This window comes from Choloepus didactylus, chromosome 13 (genome assembly GCF_015220235.1).
Source record: "Choloepus didactylus isolate mChoDid1 chromosome 13, mChoDid1.pri, whole genome shotgun sequence".
NCBI lineage: Eukaryota > Metazoa > Chordata > Mammalia > Pilosa > Megalonychidae > Choloepus > Choloepus didactylus.
In genome coordinates, this window is record NC_051319.1 from 6,014,356 (window position 1) to 6,029,945 (window position 15,590).

General features: G+C 36.0%; 1 protein-coding gene across 5 annotated transcripts in view; it reads left to right on the plus strand.

Moving 5' to 3' along the window:
- The window catches only part of RAD17 (RAD17 checkpoint clamp loader component), a 70,942-nt gene that overhangs the window by 121 nt on the left and 55,231 nt on the right, over positions 1-15,590 (plus strand). The window contains exons 1-5 of one of the 5 annotated variants that reach the window (XM_037801115.1): positions 1,298-1,401; positions 1,832-1,906; positions 2,089-2,207; positions 2,419-2,679; positions 3,439-3,522. In XM_037801115.1, coding sequence (XP_037657043.1) covers positions 2,542-2,679; positions 3,439-3,522 — 222 coding nt within the window. In that variant the 5' untranslated portion in view covers positions 1,298-1,401; positions 1,832-1,906; positions 2,089-2,207; positions 2,419-2,541. Of the gene's footprint in view, positions 1-15; positions 569-1,297; positions 1,402-1,831; positions 1,907-2,088; positions 2,208-2,418; positions 2,680-3,438; positions 3,523-15,590 lie in introns of those variants that run through there. The other 4 variants (XM_037801113.1, XM_037801112.1, XM_037801114.1 and 1 more) reach the window with 4 other exon arrangements.

Genomic DNA, 15,590 nt, shown 5'->3' on the forward strand with positions numbered 1-15,590 from the left:
TGGAAGCCTAAGTCACCCGCTCCTTTGGGGGCCCCCGCCCTTCGCGTTGCGTCGCGGAAGCGCCGACCGAGCTGGAAGGTCCCCGGGAGGCGGGACTTCCAAGAGGCTCGGCGCTGATCCTGGTTAGGGCGGGTTGGTTGCCCATCCACCAGGAGCAGTGCCTGGGCTCCTCCACACCTCTCTACCCACGAGGGGATGCAGCACTTGGAAAGTAAGGTCGCCGCAGCTGAGGCTGTGATGTATATAAATCCTAGAGACGTGAATCCGTCTCTGTCTTCACGCCTTCTCGGGCTCCTCTCGCCCGTCCTTCCGACCTGCCTATCCTATCTGGGCCGACAGGGGTGAGGGTACAGAGCCCTAACCTGCAGCCGGGGAACGCTGGCTAATCCCGGCTATATGCTGATTAGCAACACTACGTTAGTTGAGTGAATGACCAGTTTAATATTCCCTGAGCAGTTTGAGGTGGTGGTGGATCTGCTAGAAATATTCTTGAAGGTCTTTTCCACCTCTGACATCTCATTTTAGGAACCTGGCATTATCAGGGACAGTTGCCTGCTTTTTAACGGAGGTAATTGTCAATCTTATTTTAAAAGAGCGTCTTGAGTCTTGAACATAACAGCCCGACCTGCCAACTCACACAGATGTTTTCTAACTCTAGCCGTGAACTAATTTTGGGTGGGAATTTTATTTTCTTGTGTGGGAGAATGTACATATAAGCTGTTTGTGTTTCATTGACCTTAAAACTTTTTTTTCTGGCTAACTTAAAATTGGTGAATTTACTGGTTTGCATAAACATTAAGAATTCTTAAAGTTGAAAAACTCGGTGTTGCCAAAAAAGCAAAAATTCTAATATGTTCAAATAAGGAAAGTAGTTATTGAAAAAGAATTACAATAAGAATTCAGTTCCTTGCCCAAAGTAAGTGATAAGCCTGAATTCATTGTGTAGTGCTTCTTCTTGAAATTTTGGAAATAAAGAACTGCAGTTGCAATTTGAGATGAGGAGAAATTTAATTTTCAGTATGAAAAATGTACCAATAGAGTTTCTGGTTATATGTTGTTGAGTTTATAAACTTACCTTTTATAACATCAAAAATGGATGAGGTTAATTGGTTATTAAAAGTAAAATTTAGCATTTTGATTTCTTCCTTAACCTGTGTTTAGTAGGTCCTGTTTCACTATTTCTTGAGCCTTACCTTTATTATTTTGTTGATTATGTCAGTATATACTGATTACTATAATTTACTTTGTGTTTACTTTTTGTTAATTTGAGGTGATTCTTTTCTTCCTTTTTTCCTAGGTGAATTGTACTTTAATGTACTACAGGTTGTGTACTACGGATGGGAACTATCAAAGTTTATAATGTCAAAAACTTTCCTTAGACCAAAGGTATCTTCCACAAAGGTATGATACACTAAAATAGCCATGTAATAATTGTCCTCAAAAGAATTAGAAGTGTTTGTGTATGTTCTTAATAACGTATCACTGTTATCAAAGTAATGGTGCTCAATATCTGTGGTATAAATTAGTGATATGAGAAGGTCTAGTAGTAAGTTGTGAAACAATTTGTACACTAAAAGTAGAATGAATTTTGAAAAGGAGTTTACAGTCTTAGTCACAAAAAAGAGGCTCACAACTCTTTAATCAAAGAGTAGTAGAATTATTATAAATTGACCACTGGCCTAACCTCAAAGAAATCACGTGGCCAGTTCTGAGCAAGCCAGAGGATCAGCCAGCATCATACTCGTGCAAGGTAGTGTTTCCCTCATGATGCCTGTGATCTTAAGTAAATTATTTAACTTTGCTCTTTCTTTTCCTTTTTTTCACTAAATAGGAGTCCACGTTTATGTAAGGAATGAAATTATGAAATGGATAAGAATATGCAAATTGATCAGAAACACTATCAAAGGTTTAATATAACAAAATATTTTTATATTTTATAAAATATTATTTAAATTTTTTTATGTTTTAACTTGATCAAGACAAAAATGTTACTCTTCTTATTGCTATACCTGGTTAAGATAATATCATCTTCTTTCTTTATTTTTATTACTTATTTTTTGGTAGGTAACTTTAATATTTGTGTTTCAGTCCTACAAATGAATATTTAAAATCAGCCTACTCTTATTCTGGGAGGATTATGGCTAATAAAAAGAATTAAGTTTGCATTCTTCATTCCTTTATATGGCATCCACCATTACCATGGTCAGGTAAACAAGTGTGCATTTGCACTTACTGTAAAGTACAAAAATAACTTATAAAAATAACATATAGAGCTAGTTTTATTTAAAGAGCTAATCTGTAATATTTTTATTTAAAATGTTATGAGTATTTGAATGTTTTTTTTCTAAAGTAGTTAATATATCTGGAGAATAGATGGGAAAAACGTAATAGTATTTACATGGTTACTTTTTTTTTCAGGTAACAGACTGGGTAGACCCATCGTTTGATGATTTTTTAGAAAATATCAACATTTCTACTATTCTTCCTGCCACATCATTGGATGTGAATAATACAAGTCATAGAAGGAAGAATGTGCCCTCCATGTTAGAAAGTAGCAGATTTCCAGCTAGAAAGAGAGGAAAGCTATCCTCCTCAGAACAGATTTATGGTCTAGAAAATTCAGAAGAATATCTGTCTGAAAAGGAACCATGGGTGGATAAATATCAACCAGAAACTCAGGTACTAAATGGATGCAAACATGTTTGCACATCTTAATTTCAGGGTGGATGAGGGAGGATGAGAAGGAGAGGGATGTACATTTTCACATTGTTACTTAGAGAAATCTCTGTCTAAATGAATTAGGAAAAAAAGAGAGTAATTTCTTGATTTTTGTATGTTGCATAAAATTTTTTTTAGCATTTTAAAAATTGTGGTATGTATAACATAAAATTTATGTTTTAACCGTTTTTTAAGTATAGAATTCAGAGGCACTAGTACTTTCAAAATGTTGTATAACCATCCGTACTATCTATTTCCAGAAGTTTCGTCATCCCAAACGTAAACTCTGTACCCACAAAATGTTTTTTCAGCAGTTGTTCTGAAATTATACCATTGGTGGTTATTTGTCTTGGGCTTAACTTAACCCCAGCCTAAAATCAGTCTGCTTATTTGTCATTGTTTTGTTTTGTTTTGTTTTTACTAACTTGATACCTTTTCCTCTGACCTTCCCAAAATGTATTTCTGTAATTTTAAACAATTTTGTAATTGGAAACTTGCCCCAAGTTATCTTACAGTGGTATCAGCTTAAGAACAGAATTTTCCATGATAATGTAAACACTTGAGGGTAATTAAAAGGACCTTTCTTTATCAGAATATATCATGTTAGTTGTTTGCTATTTTTTCCATTAAAAATGTTTATCTTCGCTTAATCTGTGCTGATGTGCCCAAAATTCTTGGGTTAAAATGTTTTATTTTTAAACTTCTGATTTTCGTTCTTAGCAAGAACTCGCTGTGCATAAAAAGAAAATTGAAGAAGTTGAAATCTGGTTAAAAACTCACGTCTTAGAAAGGCAACCAAAACAGGTAATATAAGAAATGTGTGCTTAAAAATATTTAATATGCAGATGTTTCTTTGACTTATAGTTGGTTGCAAGAAGTTAAACTTTTCTGTTGACTGTTCATGTAAGTCCAGCTCGCCTCCAAAAGAAAGCTCCCCGAATTTACCTTTCCAGCCTCCCTCGAAGACTCAGCAACGTTGAGTTTTCTCCTTTCTGTGTATGTCTTTTTCCCACTTACATCCTGTCATCAACATAATGCACAGTAAACTGGTTAGGGTGCTAGTGTATTTAGCACATCAGATTATCTGACACTGACACTGAAACAAGCAGGTAAATTATATATTAGTTTTTGTGGTAATTATAGTCTAAAACGGTCATCATTCGTTTAAGGCTGATGTTTTTTGTTTCACTTCCTAATTCCACAGTTGCTTTCAGGCCCCCAAGCTAGAATATTCTTTTTTTCTCTCTTTCTCTCTTTTTTAAAACCTTTTTTATTTTGATATTCTTCAAGCATACAGGGCAAAGAATCGTAAATTAATACTCATATGCCCATAATACACCCATCATTTCCCCTCCAAGTAAAATTATAGACAATCATTTCAGACTTTTACATACTTCATTATACCTCTGTTAAAGAAAAGGTTTTTTCTTAACTAACCATACATACCACTTTTTTTTTTTTTTTTTTTTTGGCTTAATAACAGGAATCTATTGGCACATGGTTTCAGGGGCTAGAAGGATTTCTTCCTCCAGGGGTCAGTATCTGCTGGCTGGCTGGCAGTCTTTGGGGATCCTTGGCTCTTCCATCATACTGCAGTGCACATGGCAGTGTCTTCTCCTTTCTCCCCTGAGTGCTATTGACATGTGGCTTCTGGCTGCTCCCCATGTCTTCTCTCTCTAACTTTCACTCAGCTCATAAAGGACTCCAGTAATCTGGATTAAAGCCCAACCTAATTCAGTTGGACCAAACTTTAACTGAAGTGACATCTCAAAGAGATTATATTTACAGTGGGTTCACAACCACCAGAATGCAAAGACCAAGAACTTGTCAAACTTGGGGACCCAAGTCAATCCCCAACATGGTCAGAAGCAGGACAGAAATACAACATAGTGGGTGGTGCAGAAGCTGTAATCACAATCAGGCAGGGTACCTGGGAGGTTAGCTTTTGCCGGGTAATAGGACTAAGAATATTCTGTGTGAAATGGGGAACCGGCATCAATCTCTGTGTAAAGTCAGGTATTAGGATATAGAGTCCATGATTAGGAAATATGGCTGAAACAAACGCTGATCCACTGCCTGAAACATCAGCTTTGTTTGAGGTTCTGGACCTTTGCCTTTGGACAAAGAATGAGCCTCACAACCTAGAAATAGTCAAAGCCACCTGCCGACTTTTTGTCTGGATCTAGGATATCTCTAGCATCACCAAATAACAGGAGCCCTAAGACTGCATTATAATGCTTAGTCCTAGATGGGATTCCTTGTGGCTTGAAGACAAACAGAAAAGTGAACAATTAATGGTCAAGGCAGGAGAGAGATGAGAACCAACCAAAATCAAAAATAAATCAAGAACTCCAAAACATCCTACTCAAAACAAACCAACAAATCACAAATCCCCAAATATAAGGAAAAATGCAAATACTAAAAAAAGAAAATAGAAAACAAATCAACAATTCAACAATTGGACATGAATTCACTCCAAATAAAATTGTCTATAAAACAATCTGACAAATACTTTAAAATTAATATAAGGTGCTCAAATATATTTTTTAAAGAATAACGTCCATTAAAAATAAATTCTTTTCAAATAGGCACAAATGAGGAATGCATATTAAAATGAAATAAAGTAGATATAAACAATTTAGAAATCTTAGAAATGAAAAATATGGTCATTGAAATTCTTTCTAAAAAAGCAATAGATAGGATAAATTTTAGGTTGAGGAGAATATTAATGAATTGGAATTTAGAACCAAGGAATTCACCCATGACACAGTATAGACAAAGAGATTAAAGGATATATTTGAAAAAACAGTTATGAGACATAAAGGCTACTTTGAGATGTCCAAACATATGTCTAACAGGAGTTCCAGAAGAAGGGAATACATACTTGAATAGATAATCAACAATTTTCCAGTACTGAATAAAGTTTCCTCAAAACAAGAGTGCGCTGTGAGTACTGAACAGGATAAAGAAAGATTAATCTACACATAGAGAAATTATAACAAGATGGTAGAGGATCAAGAGTAAAAGGAAACTGTTAAAAGCTACTACAGAGAAAAGATAGATCCCTGATAAAGCAACAGTTAGACTGATGGCAGACTTTACTTAGGCAACAATTAGGGCCAAAGACAATGGAACAACTATCTTCAAAAGGATTGAGGGAAAATAACTGTCAATTTATAATTTTATGCCAGCAGAACTACCATTTATGAATGATAAGAGTTTTTTTTAAATGCATACAAAGACTAAGATGGTTTACCACCTACAGACTCCCCAAAATAATTATTAATGATTGTATTTCATCCCAAAGAAAATGAACAGAGAGGGAAGTTGTGGTATACAAGATACAATGCTGAGCACAGGGATGAATAAAATATAATTAAAATAAAAACATTAATATAGTAACATAAAGATAAAATATCTGTTTAACAATATTGTTTTTAGACAAGGAAAACAAAATGGGGTTATTCAATCTACAGTTAATGTTGCAAAGTTCTTTTAGAGGAAGTTAGCAATAAAAAGTAACTTAATTTTTATAAAACCATGTCCTCAAGAATGCATGCTAAAATGAATAAAAATATCTGTAGCTTTCAAATCAGCAGAATATACATTAGGTTACAAGAAAAACTAAAACTTTTATCCAACAAAAGATAAACATGAGTAAATTGAAAAGATAAGCCACATTTTGCATAAAGATATTTGTAACACATATAACTGCAAATAATTAGATTCCAGAATTTATAAACCACTCTTTATATTCAATATGAAAAAAAACAGTGAGGAGTTTAAACTGTATATATTATGTCTTTTGTTTTTAAAATAGGTAAAGCATGGATAGTAAGACACTATGATTTCATCAAGATAAGTGGCTGATGGGTACACTGATATTGGTTCTTGTATTCTCTTTACTTGTTGGTTAAAATTAAATATCTCATAATAATTTGTTAAGAATTAGAAAGAGCCTGAAATGTTACAGCAGAATTGTATCCATTTCCTTTTTTTTTTTTATTTTAAATCTTCATTTTATTGAGATATATTCACATACCACCAGTCATACAAAACAAATCGTACATTCGATTGTTCACAGTACCATTACATAGGTTTACATTCATCACCTAAACCAATCCCTGACACCTTCATTAGCACACACACAAAAATAACAAGAATAATAATTAGAGTGAAAAAGAGCGATTCAAGTAAAAAAGAACACTGGGTGCGTTTGTTTGTTTGTTTGTTTCCTTCCCCTATTTTTCTACTCATCCATCCATAAACTAGACAAAGTGGAGTGTGGTCCTTAATGGTTTTCCCAATCCCCTTGTCACCCCTCATAAGCTACATTTTTATACAATTGTCTTCGAGATTCATGGGTTCTGGGTTGTAGTTTGATAGTTTCAGGTATCCACCACCAGCTACCCCAATTCTTTAGAACCTAAAAAGGGTTGTCTAAATTGTGCGTAAGAGTGCCCACCAGAGTGACCTCTCGGCTCCTTTTGGAATCTCTGCCACTGAAGCTTATTTCATTTCCTTTCACATCCCCCTTTTGGTCAAGAAGATGTTCTCCATCCCACGATGCCGGGTCTACATTCCTCCCCGGGAGTCATATTCCATGTTGCCAGGGAGATTCACTCCCCTGGGTGTCTGATCCCATGTAGAGGGGAGGGTAGTGATTTCACCTTTCAAGTTGGCTTAGGTAGATAGAGGGGGCCACATCTGAGCAACAAAGAGGCATTCGGGAGGAGGCTCTTAGGCACTCTCCTTTGCAGCAACAGTCTTCCCAAGGGTAAATCCTGTGGTAGAGAGCTCAACCCATCAAACCACCAGTCCCCTATGTCTGTGGTCATGTTAGCAGCCATCGAGGTGGGGTAGGCCAATACCCCTGCATTCTCCACAGGCTCCTCAAGGGCACTCTACATATTTTTTTCCTCTTGTTTTTTTGTGTTTTTTTTTAACTTTTTTTTTTTTAAATCAACTGTATGAAAAATAAAAAAATAAAAAAAATAATTAAAAAAAAACATACAATAAAAGAACATTTCAAAGAGACCATAACAAGGGAGTAAGAAAAAGACAACTAACCTAAGATAACTACTTTACTTCCAACATATTCCTACTCTACCCCAAGAAAGTTACCTAATATAGCAACATTTCTGTGAACTTGTTCCTACTATACCCATCAGAAATTAACAGACCATAGTCATTTCTGGGCATTCCCAGAACGTTAAATTTACCCACAATAGCTTATCGGTTCTTCTTGGATTATTGTTCCCCCTTCCTTAATTGCTCTCTATTGATAGTTCCCCTACATTCTACATTATAAACCATTTGTTTTACATTTTTCAATGTTCACATTAGTGGTAGCATATAAACTTGCCACTTTTATACCTAACAAAATTAACTGTAATTTCCTAATGTTATTTAATAGCTCATATCTCCAGAATGTCTTTTACACCCAGTTTGTTCAAACCAGGATCTAAGCAAACACCACACACTCCATTTGATTGTCGTATCTCTTAGGTCTTTTTAAAAATAGAACAATTCTCTTCCTCCTCCTCCTTCTTCCGAGATGTTGACTTATTGAAGAGACTGGGCCAGTTGACTTGTAGAAGTCTAATATTCTGGATTTCTTAGGTTGTTTCCTCCTGGTGATTAACATGCTCTTGTATCCTACATTTCCTGTAACCTTAAAGTTTTGAATCAAGAGCTTGAATTCTGCAAGAATACTTCATAGGTCATAATGTAATTTTTGTTTTAAATCAAATTTTTTAATTGTAGAATATAACATACATATGTAGAAGTGATAACTTTTCAAGTGCAATTTAGCAAGTAGTTAGAAAGCAAATTTCAAAGAATATTATGGGTTACAGTTCCACAGTTTCAGTTACTTCCTTGTTGTGAAATATATATAGGAAAAAGATAGTATCTTTCAAAGTATGATTTAACAAGTAGTTATATAGGAAATTTCCAAAGTTGTTAGGGGTTTCCTGAGTTCAGATAGCATATGTTATGTCCACGGTAATCCATCCATATCTCACATTGTCACTTAGTTGTACAATCCTTGTAACTATTTTAAACAATTCTCATGACCCCAAATACCTTGTAGCTCTTGTCAGCCCTTAATTATTTGTCCCTAGTATTTGTGTGATACCAGTAAGGTATTCCTATTAATTAGTCCTTAGTATGCAATACACAGATTTTTCCCATATAGCCTTCTGTTTTCCACTCTCTGTGCTAGCGTCCTACCTTAGAAGTATATCTTGCAAGCACCTATTTATATTTGTGGTGCTGATCTTTGGGAAACATGCCTTCAGACATCCCTTTTAATCCTATACTTCTTCAGTACAACTCTGATACTTAATAGTCCCATTAACAAACGATCGTCACCCCATCCATTACCACAATTTTGAATTCACCATCATTAACATATCTGAACATATTAGATTATCATTCCCCCTCACTAGCTTCTTTTTATCACTAGGTCCCCAATATTCTACATTATAAGAAATTGATTTTACAGTGTTCAGAGAGTTCATAGAAGTGGTAACATACAATCTCTTCCTTTTATGTCTGACTTATTTCACTCAACATATCTTCAAGCTTCATCCATGTTGCCCTATGCTTCAAGACCTTGTTCTATCTTGCTGCTGTATAGTATTCCATCGTGTGTGTATACCACATTTTTTTTATCCAGTAGTCTATTGAAAGACCCTTGGATTGTTTCCATTTCTTGGCAGTTGTGAACAGTGCTGCTATAGACATTGGTGTACAAATGTCTATTCGTGTCACTGCTTTCAAATCTTCTGGGCAAATACTGAGAAGTGGAATTGTTGGATTGTAGGGTAATTCAATATCTAGTTTTCTGAGAAACCACACACAGTGGCTGTACCATTGTACATTCCCGCCAGCAATGAATAAATAAGAGTTCCAATTTCTCCACATCCTCTATAGCATTTATTATTTTATGTTTGTTTAATGGCAGCCATTCTTACTGGTTGAGATGATATCTCATTGTGGTTGTGATTTGCATCACCCTAATAGCTAGTGAAGATGAACATTTTTTCATGTGTTTTTAGACATCTGTATGTCCTCTTCAGAAAAATCCTTTTCATATCTTTTGTCCATTTTATAATTGGGCTGTTTGTACTACTGTTGAGTTGTAGGATTTCTTTATATATGCAGGTTATCAGTCTCCTATCAGATATATTGTTTCCAAGTAATTTCTCCCATTGAGTTGACTGCCTCTTAACCTTTTTGACTAAGTTTTTTGAGGCAGAGAAGCTTTTGATTTTGAGAAGTTCTCATTTATCTATTTTTTTCTTTTGTTGCTTGTGCTTTGGGTGTTAAGATTTAAGAAGCTACCTCCTATTATAGGTCCTGAAGATGTTTCCCTATATTTTCTTCTAAAAGTTTTATTGTGCTGTCTCTTATATTGAGGTCTTTGATCCACTTTGAGTTGAGTTCTGTATAGAGTGTGAGGTAGGGGTCCTCTTTCATACTGTTGATTATGGCTGTCCAGTTCTCCCTGCCCCATTTGTTGAAGAGACTTTTCTGTCCAAGATCTGTGGGATTGGGGGCTTTATCAAAAATCAGTTGACCATGTATCTGACTGTCTATTTCTGAATTCTCAATTCAATTCCATTGATCAATATGTCTGTCTTTATATCAATAGCATGCTGTTTTGACCACTGTAACTTTGTAGTAGGCTTCAAAGTCTGGAATTTTAAGTCCTCCCACTTCATTCTTTTTTAGGATGTTTTTAGCAATTCGAGGCCCCTTTGCCTTCCAAATAAATTTGATAACTAACTTTTCCAAGTCTGCAAAATAGTTTGTTGGAATTTTGATTGGAATTGCATTGAATCTGTAGATCAGTTTTAGTAGAATTGACATCTTAACAATGTTTAATCTTCCGTTCAGTGAGCACAGAATATTTTCCACCTATTTAGGTCCTTTTATTTCTTTTAGTAAAATTTTGTAGTTTTCTGTTTAGAGATTTTTATGTACTTGGTTAAGTTTATTCCTAGATACTTGATTTTTTTAGTTGCTATTGTGAATAGAGTTTTTATTTTGATTGCCTCTTCAGTTAGATCATTACTAGTGTATGGGAACATTACTGACTTATGTTCATTAGTATCATATCCCGCCACTCTGCTGAATTTTTTAATTAGCTCAAGTAGCTTTGTCGCGAATTCTCAGCATTTTCCAAATATAAGGTCATATCATTTGCAAATAATGGCAGTTTTACTTCTTCTTTTCCAATTTGGATACCTTTTATATCTTTGCCTTGTCAAACTGTTCTTGCCAGAACTTCTGGCACAATGTTGAACAGTAGGGGTGACAGTGGGCGTCCTTTTCTCATTCCCAATCTTGGGGAAGGCTTTCAGCCTCTTACCGTTGAGTACTATACTGGCTGTGGGCTTTTCATATATGCCCTTTATCATATTGAGGAAGGTTCCCTCAATTCCTACCTCTTGAAGTGTTTTTATCACAAAGAGATGTTGAATTTTGTCAAATTCTTTTTCAGCATGTATTGAGATAATCGTTTGATTTTTCCCTTCGATTTGTTAATGTGTTGAATTACATGAATTGATTTTCTTATATTGAACCACCCTTGAATGCCGGGAATGAACTCTACTTGGTCATGGTGTATAATTCTTTTAATGTGCCTTTAGATTCGAATTTGCAAGTATTCTGTTTGGGATTATTGCATCTATATTCATCAGGGAGATTGGCCTATAGCTTTCCTTTTTTGTAGTATCTTTATCTGGTTTTGATATCAGAGTGATATTAGCTTCATAAAATGAGTTAGGTAGTGTTCCTTTTCCTTCAAAATTTTGAAAGAGTTTGAGCAGGAATACTATCAATTCTTTTTGGAAAGTTGGGTAAAATTCCCCTGTGAAGCCATCTGGCCTTGGGCTTTTATTTTTAGGTAGATTTTGATGAGTGATTGGATCTCTTTGCTTGAGATTGGTTTGTTGAGGTCTTCTATTTCTGCTTGGGTCGGTCTAGATTATTCATGTGTTTCCAGGAAATTGTCCATTTCCTCTAAATTTTCTAGCTTGTTGGCATACAATTGTTCATAGTATTCTCTTATGAATTTTTTATTTCTTTGGGATCCATAGTAATTATCCCCTTCTAATTTCTGATTCTGTTTATTTGGGTCTTCTCTCTTTTTGACTTTGTAAATAGAGCTAAGAGTCTGTCAATCTTGTTGATCTTCTCAAAGAACCAACTTTTTCTTTTATTTATTCTCTCTATTTTTTTTGGTTCTCCAGCTCATTTATTTCTGCTTTAATCTTTCTTGTTTCTTTTCTTATACTTGTTTTAGGGTTAGTTTGCTGATCATTCTCTAGCCTCTTCAGTTGTTCAGTTAGGTCTTTAGTTTTGGCTCTTTCAGCTTTTTGATATATGCATTTAGAGCTATAAATTTCCCTCTCAGCACCACCTTCACTGCATTGCACAGGTTTTGATATACTGGGTTCTCGTTTTCATTCGCCTCTAGATATTTGCCAGTTTCTCTTGCAATTTCTTCTTTGACCCACTGGTTGTTTAGAGGTATGTTGTTCAACCTCCATATATATGTGTGTGAAAGATCTGGTTCTTTGGTGGTTATTGATTTCTGGTTGCATTCCATATGGTCATAGGATGTCCTTTGAATAATTTCAGTCTTTTTAAATTTATTGATGCTTGTTTTGTGCCCCAGCATATGATCTATCCTGGAGAACGTTCCATGGGCACTAGCGAAGAATGTATATCCTTGTACTTTGAGATGTAGCAATCTATATATGTCTGTTAAGTCTAATTCATTTATCATATTGTTTAGGTTCTCAGTTTTCTTATTGGTCATCCATCTAGTTGTTCTATCTGTAGAAGAGAGTGGCGTATTGAAGTCTTCCACTATTATTGTAGACATGTGTGTTGCTCCCTCCAGTTTAGCTAATGTTTATCTCATGTATTTTGGAGCTCCTTTATTGGGTACATAAACATTAATGATTGTTATTTCTTCTTGGTAAATTGTCCCTTTTATTAATATATAGTGTCCTTCTTTGTCTCTTACGCATCTTTGCATATAAAGTCTATTTTGTCCAATATTAGTATAGCTACTCTACTTTCTTTTGGTTGTAGTTTGCGTAGAATATTTTTTTCCATCCTTTCACTTTCAGTCTCTTTGTGTTGCAGGGTCTAAGATGAGTCTCTTATAAACAGCATATTGATGCATCATACTTTTTTTTAAAATTAATTTTATTAAGATATGTTCACATGCCATACCATCATCCATGGTGTACAATTAGTTGATCATGATACCGTTATATAGTTGTGCATTCATCACCACAATCAATTTTTGATCATTTTCACTACCACACACACACAAAATAATAATAAAAGTTAAAGTGAAAAAGAACAGATGTGTCGTACTTTTTAATCCATTCTACCAGTCTATATCTTTTAATTGGAGAGTTTAATCCATTCACATTCAAAGTTATTACTGTGAAGGGATTTCTTGAATCAGCCATCTTATCCTTTGGTTTTTAGTTGTTAGATGTATTTTTTTTTCTCCTCTCTTTTTTTCCTTTAAGTTACCCTTACCAATACAATTTCTGTGCTCTCCTCCAGTCCTCTCTCTCCTTTCTTTTTTTTTCTCAGCTGCTAGACCTCCCTTTAGTATTTCTTACAGGGTAGGTCTCTTCTTAAAAAATTCTCTCAGCATTTGTTTGTTAAAATTTTAAACTCTCCCTCAGTTTTGAAGGAGAGCTTTGTTGGGTAAAGAATTCTTGGCTGGCAATTTTTCTCTTTCAGAATCTTAAATATGTCATACCACTGTCTTCTGGCTTCCATGGTGCCTGCTGAGTGGTTGTTACTTAGTCTTACATTGTTTCCCTTGTATGTGATGAATCACTTCTTTCTTGTTGCTTTCAGAAGTTTCTCCTTTTCTTTAGCATTTGATAATCTAATCAGTATATGTCTCAGAGTAGGTTTATTTGGATTTATTCCATTTGGGGTTCATTGGGCATGTTTGATTTGCGTATTTATGTCATTTGGAAGGCTTTGGAAGTTTTCCCCAATGATGTCATGAAACACTCTTCCTAGCCCTTTACCTTTCTCATCCCCTTCTGACACCAGTGATTCTTATATTTGTTCACTTCATGTTCATCATTTCTCTGAGATCCATTTCAAATTTTTCTATTTTTTTTTCCCATTTGTTCTTTTGTGTGCTCACATTCAATTATTCTGTCCTTGAGGTCACTTATACTTTCTTTGGCCTCTTCAAATCTGCTATTGTGTTTCTCTAGTGTCTTTTATTTCCATGAGGTCTGCTATTTTTTTTAATTTACTCCTTCAAATTCTTTTTTATGCTACCGTAGAATCTTCTTAATTTCCTTTTTGTCTTTAGTCATCTCGCTGAAATTGTTTTGAAGAGTTGTTTGTACTTCTTTAATTGCTCCAAATTTTGTGTCTCTTCCAGTTTTTCATTTGCTTGTTTGACTTGTCCATATCTTCTGTATTCTTCAAGTGCTTTGTGATTTTCTGTTGGCTTTGGGGAATTTGCTTGTCTTGATAACAGTATTTTTGGAAATGCAGGATTATTTGAGCATTTATATAAATTTGGTAAAGCTACGGGTTGCTGGGTTGCAGTTTTCAAATCCTACCAGCAGGTGGCACTCTTGAAGTACAGCTTGCTGGAGTGCTGTTTCCCTAACCTACCAGCAGGTGGCGCTGTCATCCTTCAACTTGTCCTGGACGCTGGGCGGGGTCCAAACTGGCTGGAGAAATAAACAGTGCACCAGTTCTCCATGTGCACTGGGGATTGCCCGCTCTGGGACTGTGATGTGGGCCCTGAGCTGGTAGGCAGGGAGTTGGCTCAAGGGCACCCTGCAGATTGAACGTGGACCCTGCCTGCCTACTCCCTGCCTGCCTTGCGCCCATGTCTCTGGGGTGTGGGAGGGGCTGCTGATTGTCGGTATGGCGCCTCTCCCTTCCCCACTTCTTTTGGGTGCACCATCCCCCACCAGAGTAAATGCTGGCTGCCGGGTTCCCTCACAGGAGCTTCCTGCTGTCTGACTGTGGAGTATCACCCCCAAGCCAATTGCCAAGGTAAGTGCACAGCAGTGGAGATCCACTGCTCACTCCCTTGCCTGGTGGTTTTGTTGCTGCTGCCAGCCATTAGGCAGTCTGGTGGGAACAAATTCACTCCATCCCGGCACCGCCGTCTCTCTTGTGTTTTTGTTGGTGTCCCCTCCGTGTACTGTGGTGGACAGTCTATGATTGGTCACACCCCGAAACCACGGTCCCTGGCATCCTCTGGCCCATCTCTAGTTACTTTCATGGAGGAGAAGCCTGTTCCACCTCATCTCCTCCACCATCTTTCTGGAAATCCCTCCTCATGCTATAATTTTGTATTGCATCCTATCAGAAAGTATGTCTGGTTTTCTGGCTATTTTTGATGTTAAGTTTCATCACTAGGATAAGAAAGTGACAGTCAGAAATTTTCATGATAAAATTACTTTCCCTTGAAACTGACACTTAAATAATTGGTGGGGAGATGTTTGGCAGCATGGGAGTGTCCAGTTCCCAAGCAACCTTTCACTTAAGCACTTTGGCATCCTTTTTCAATTCTTGCCTGAATGTTACTTTATTAGGCTGTGAAATGGTGGTTTTCTAATTTTATTACTATTTCTAAAATTGTTAGCTAGCATTTTTTGTAAACCAGAGCTTGCCATCATCAGCTGGGACTATTTAGTTACGTTGAAATACAGTTCCAGTTCAAAAGGCAGTTTAATTTTTAAGTCTTTCCCTTTAATTTTCAACTTCCAGTTAAAGTAATTAGTGTTTTAGAAGCAGATCCTTCTCTGTTGAATCACGGTCCTTGCTGTCTGACTTGTGGG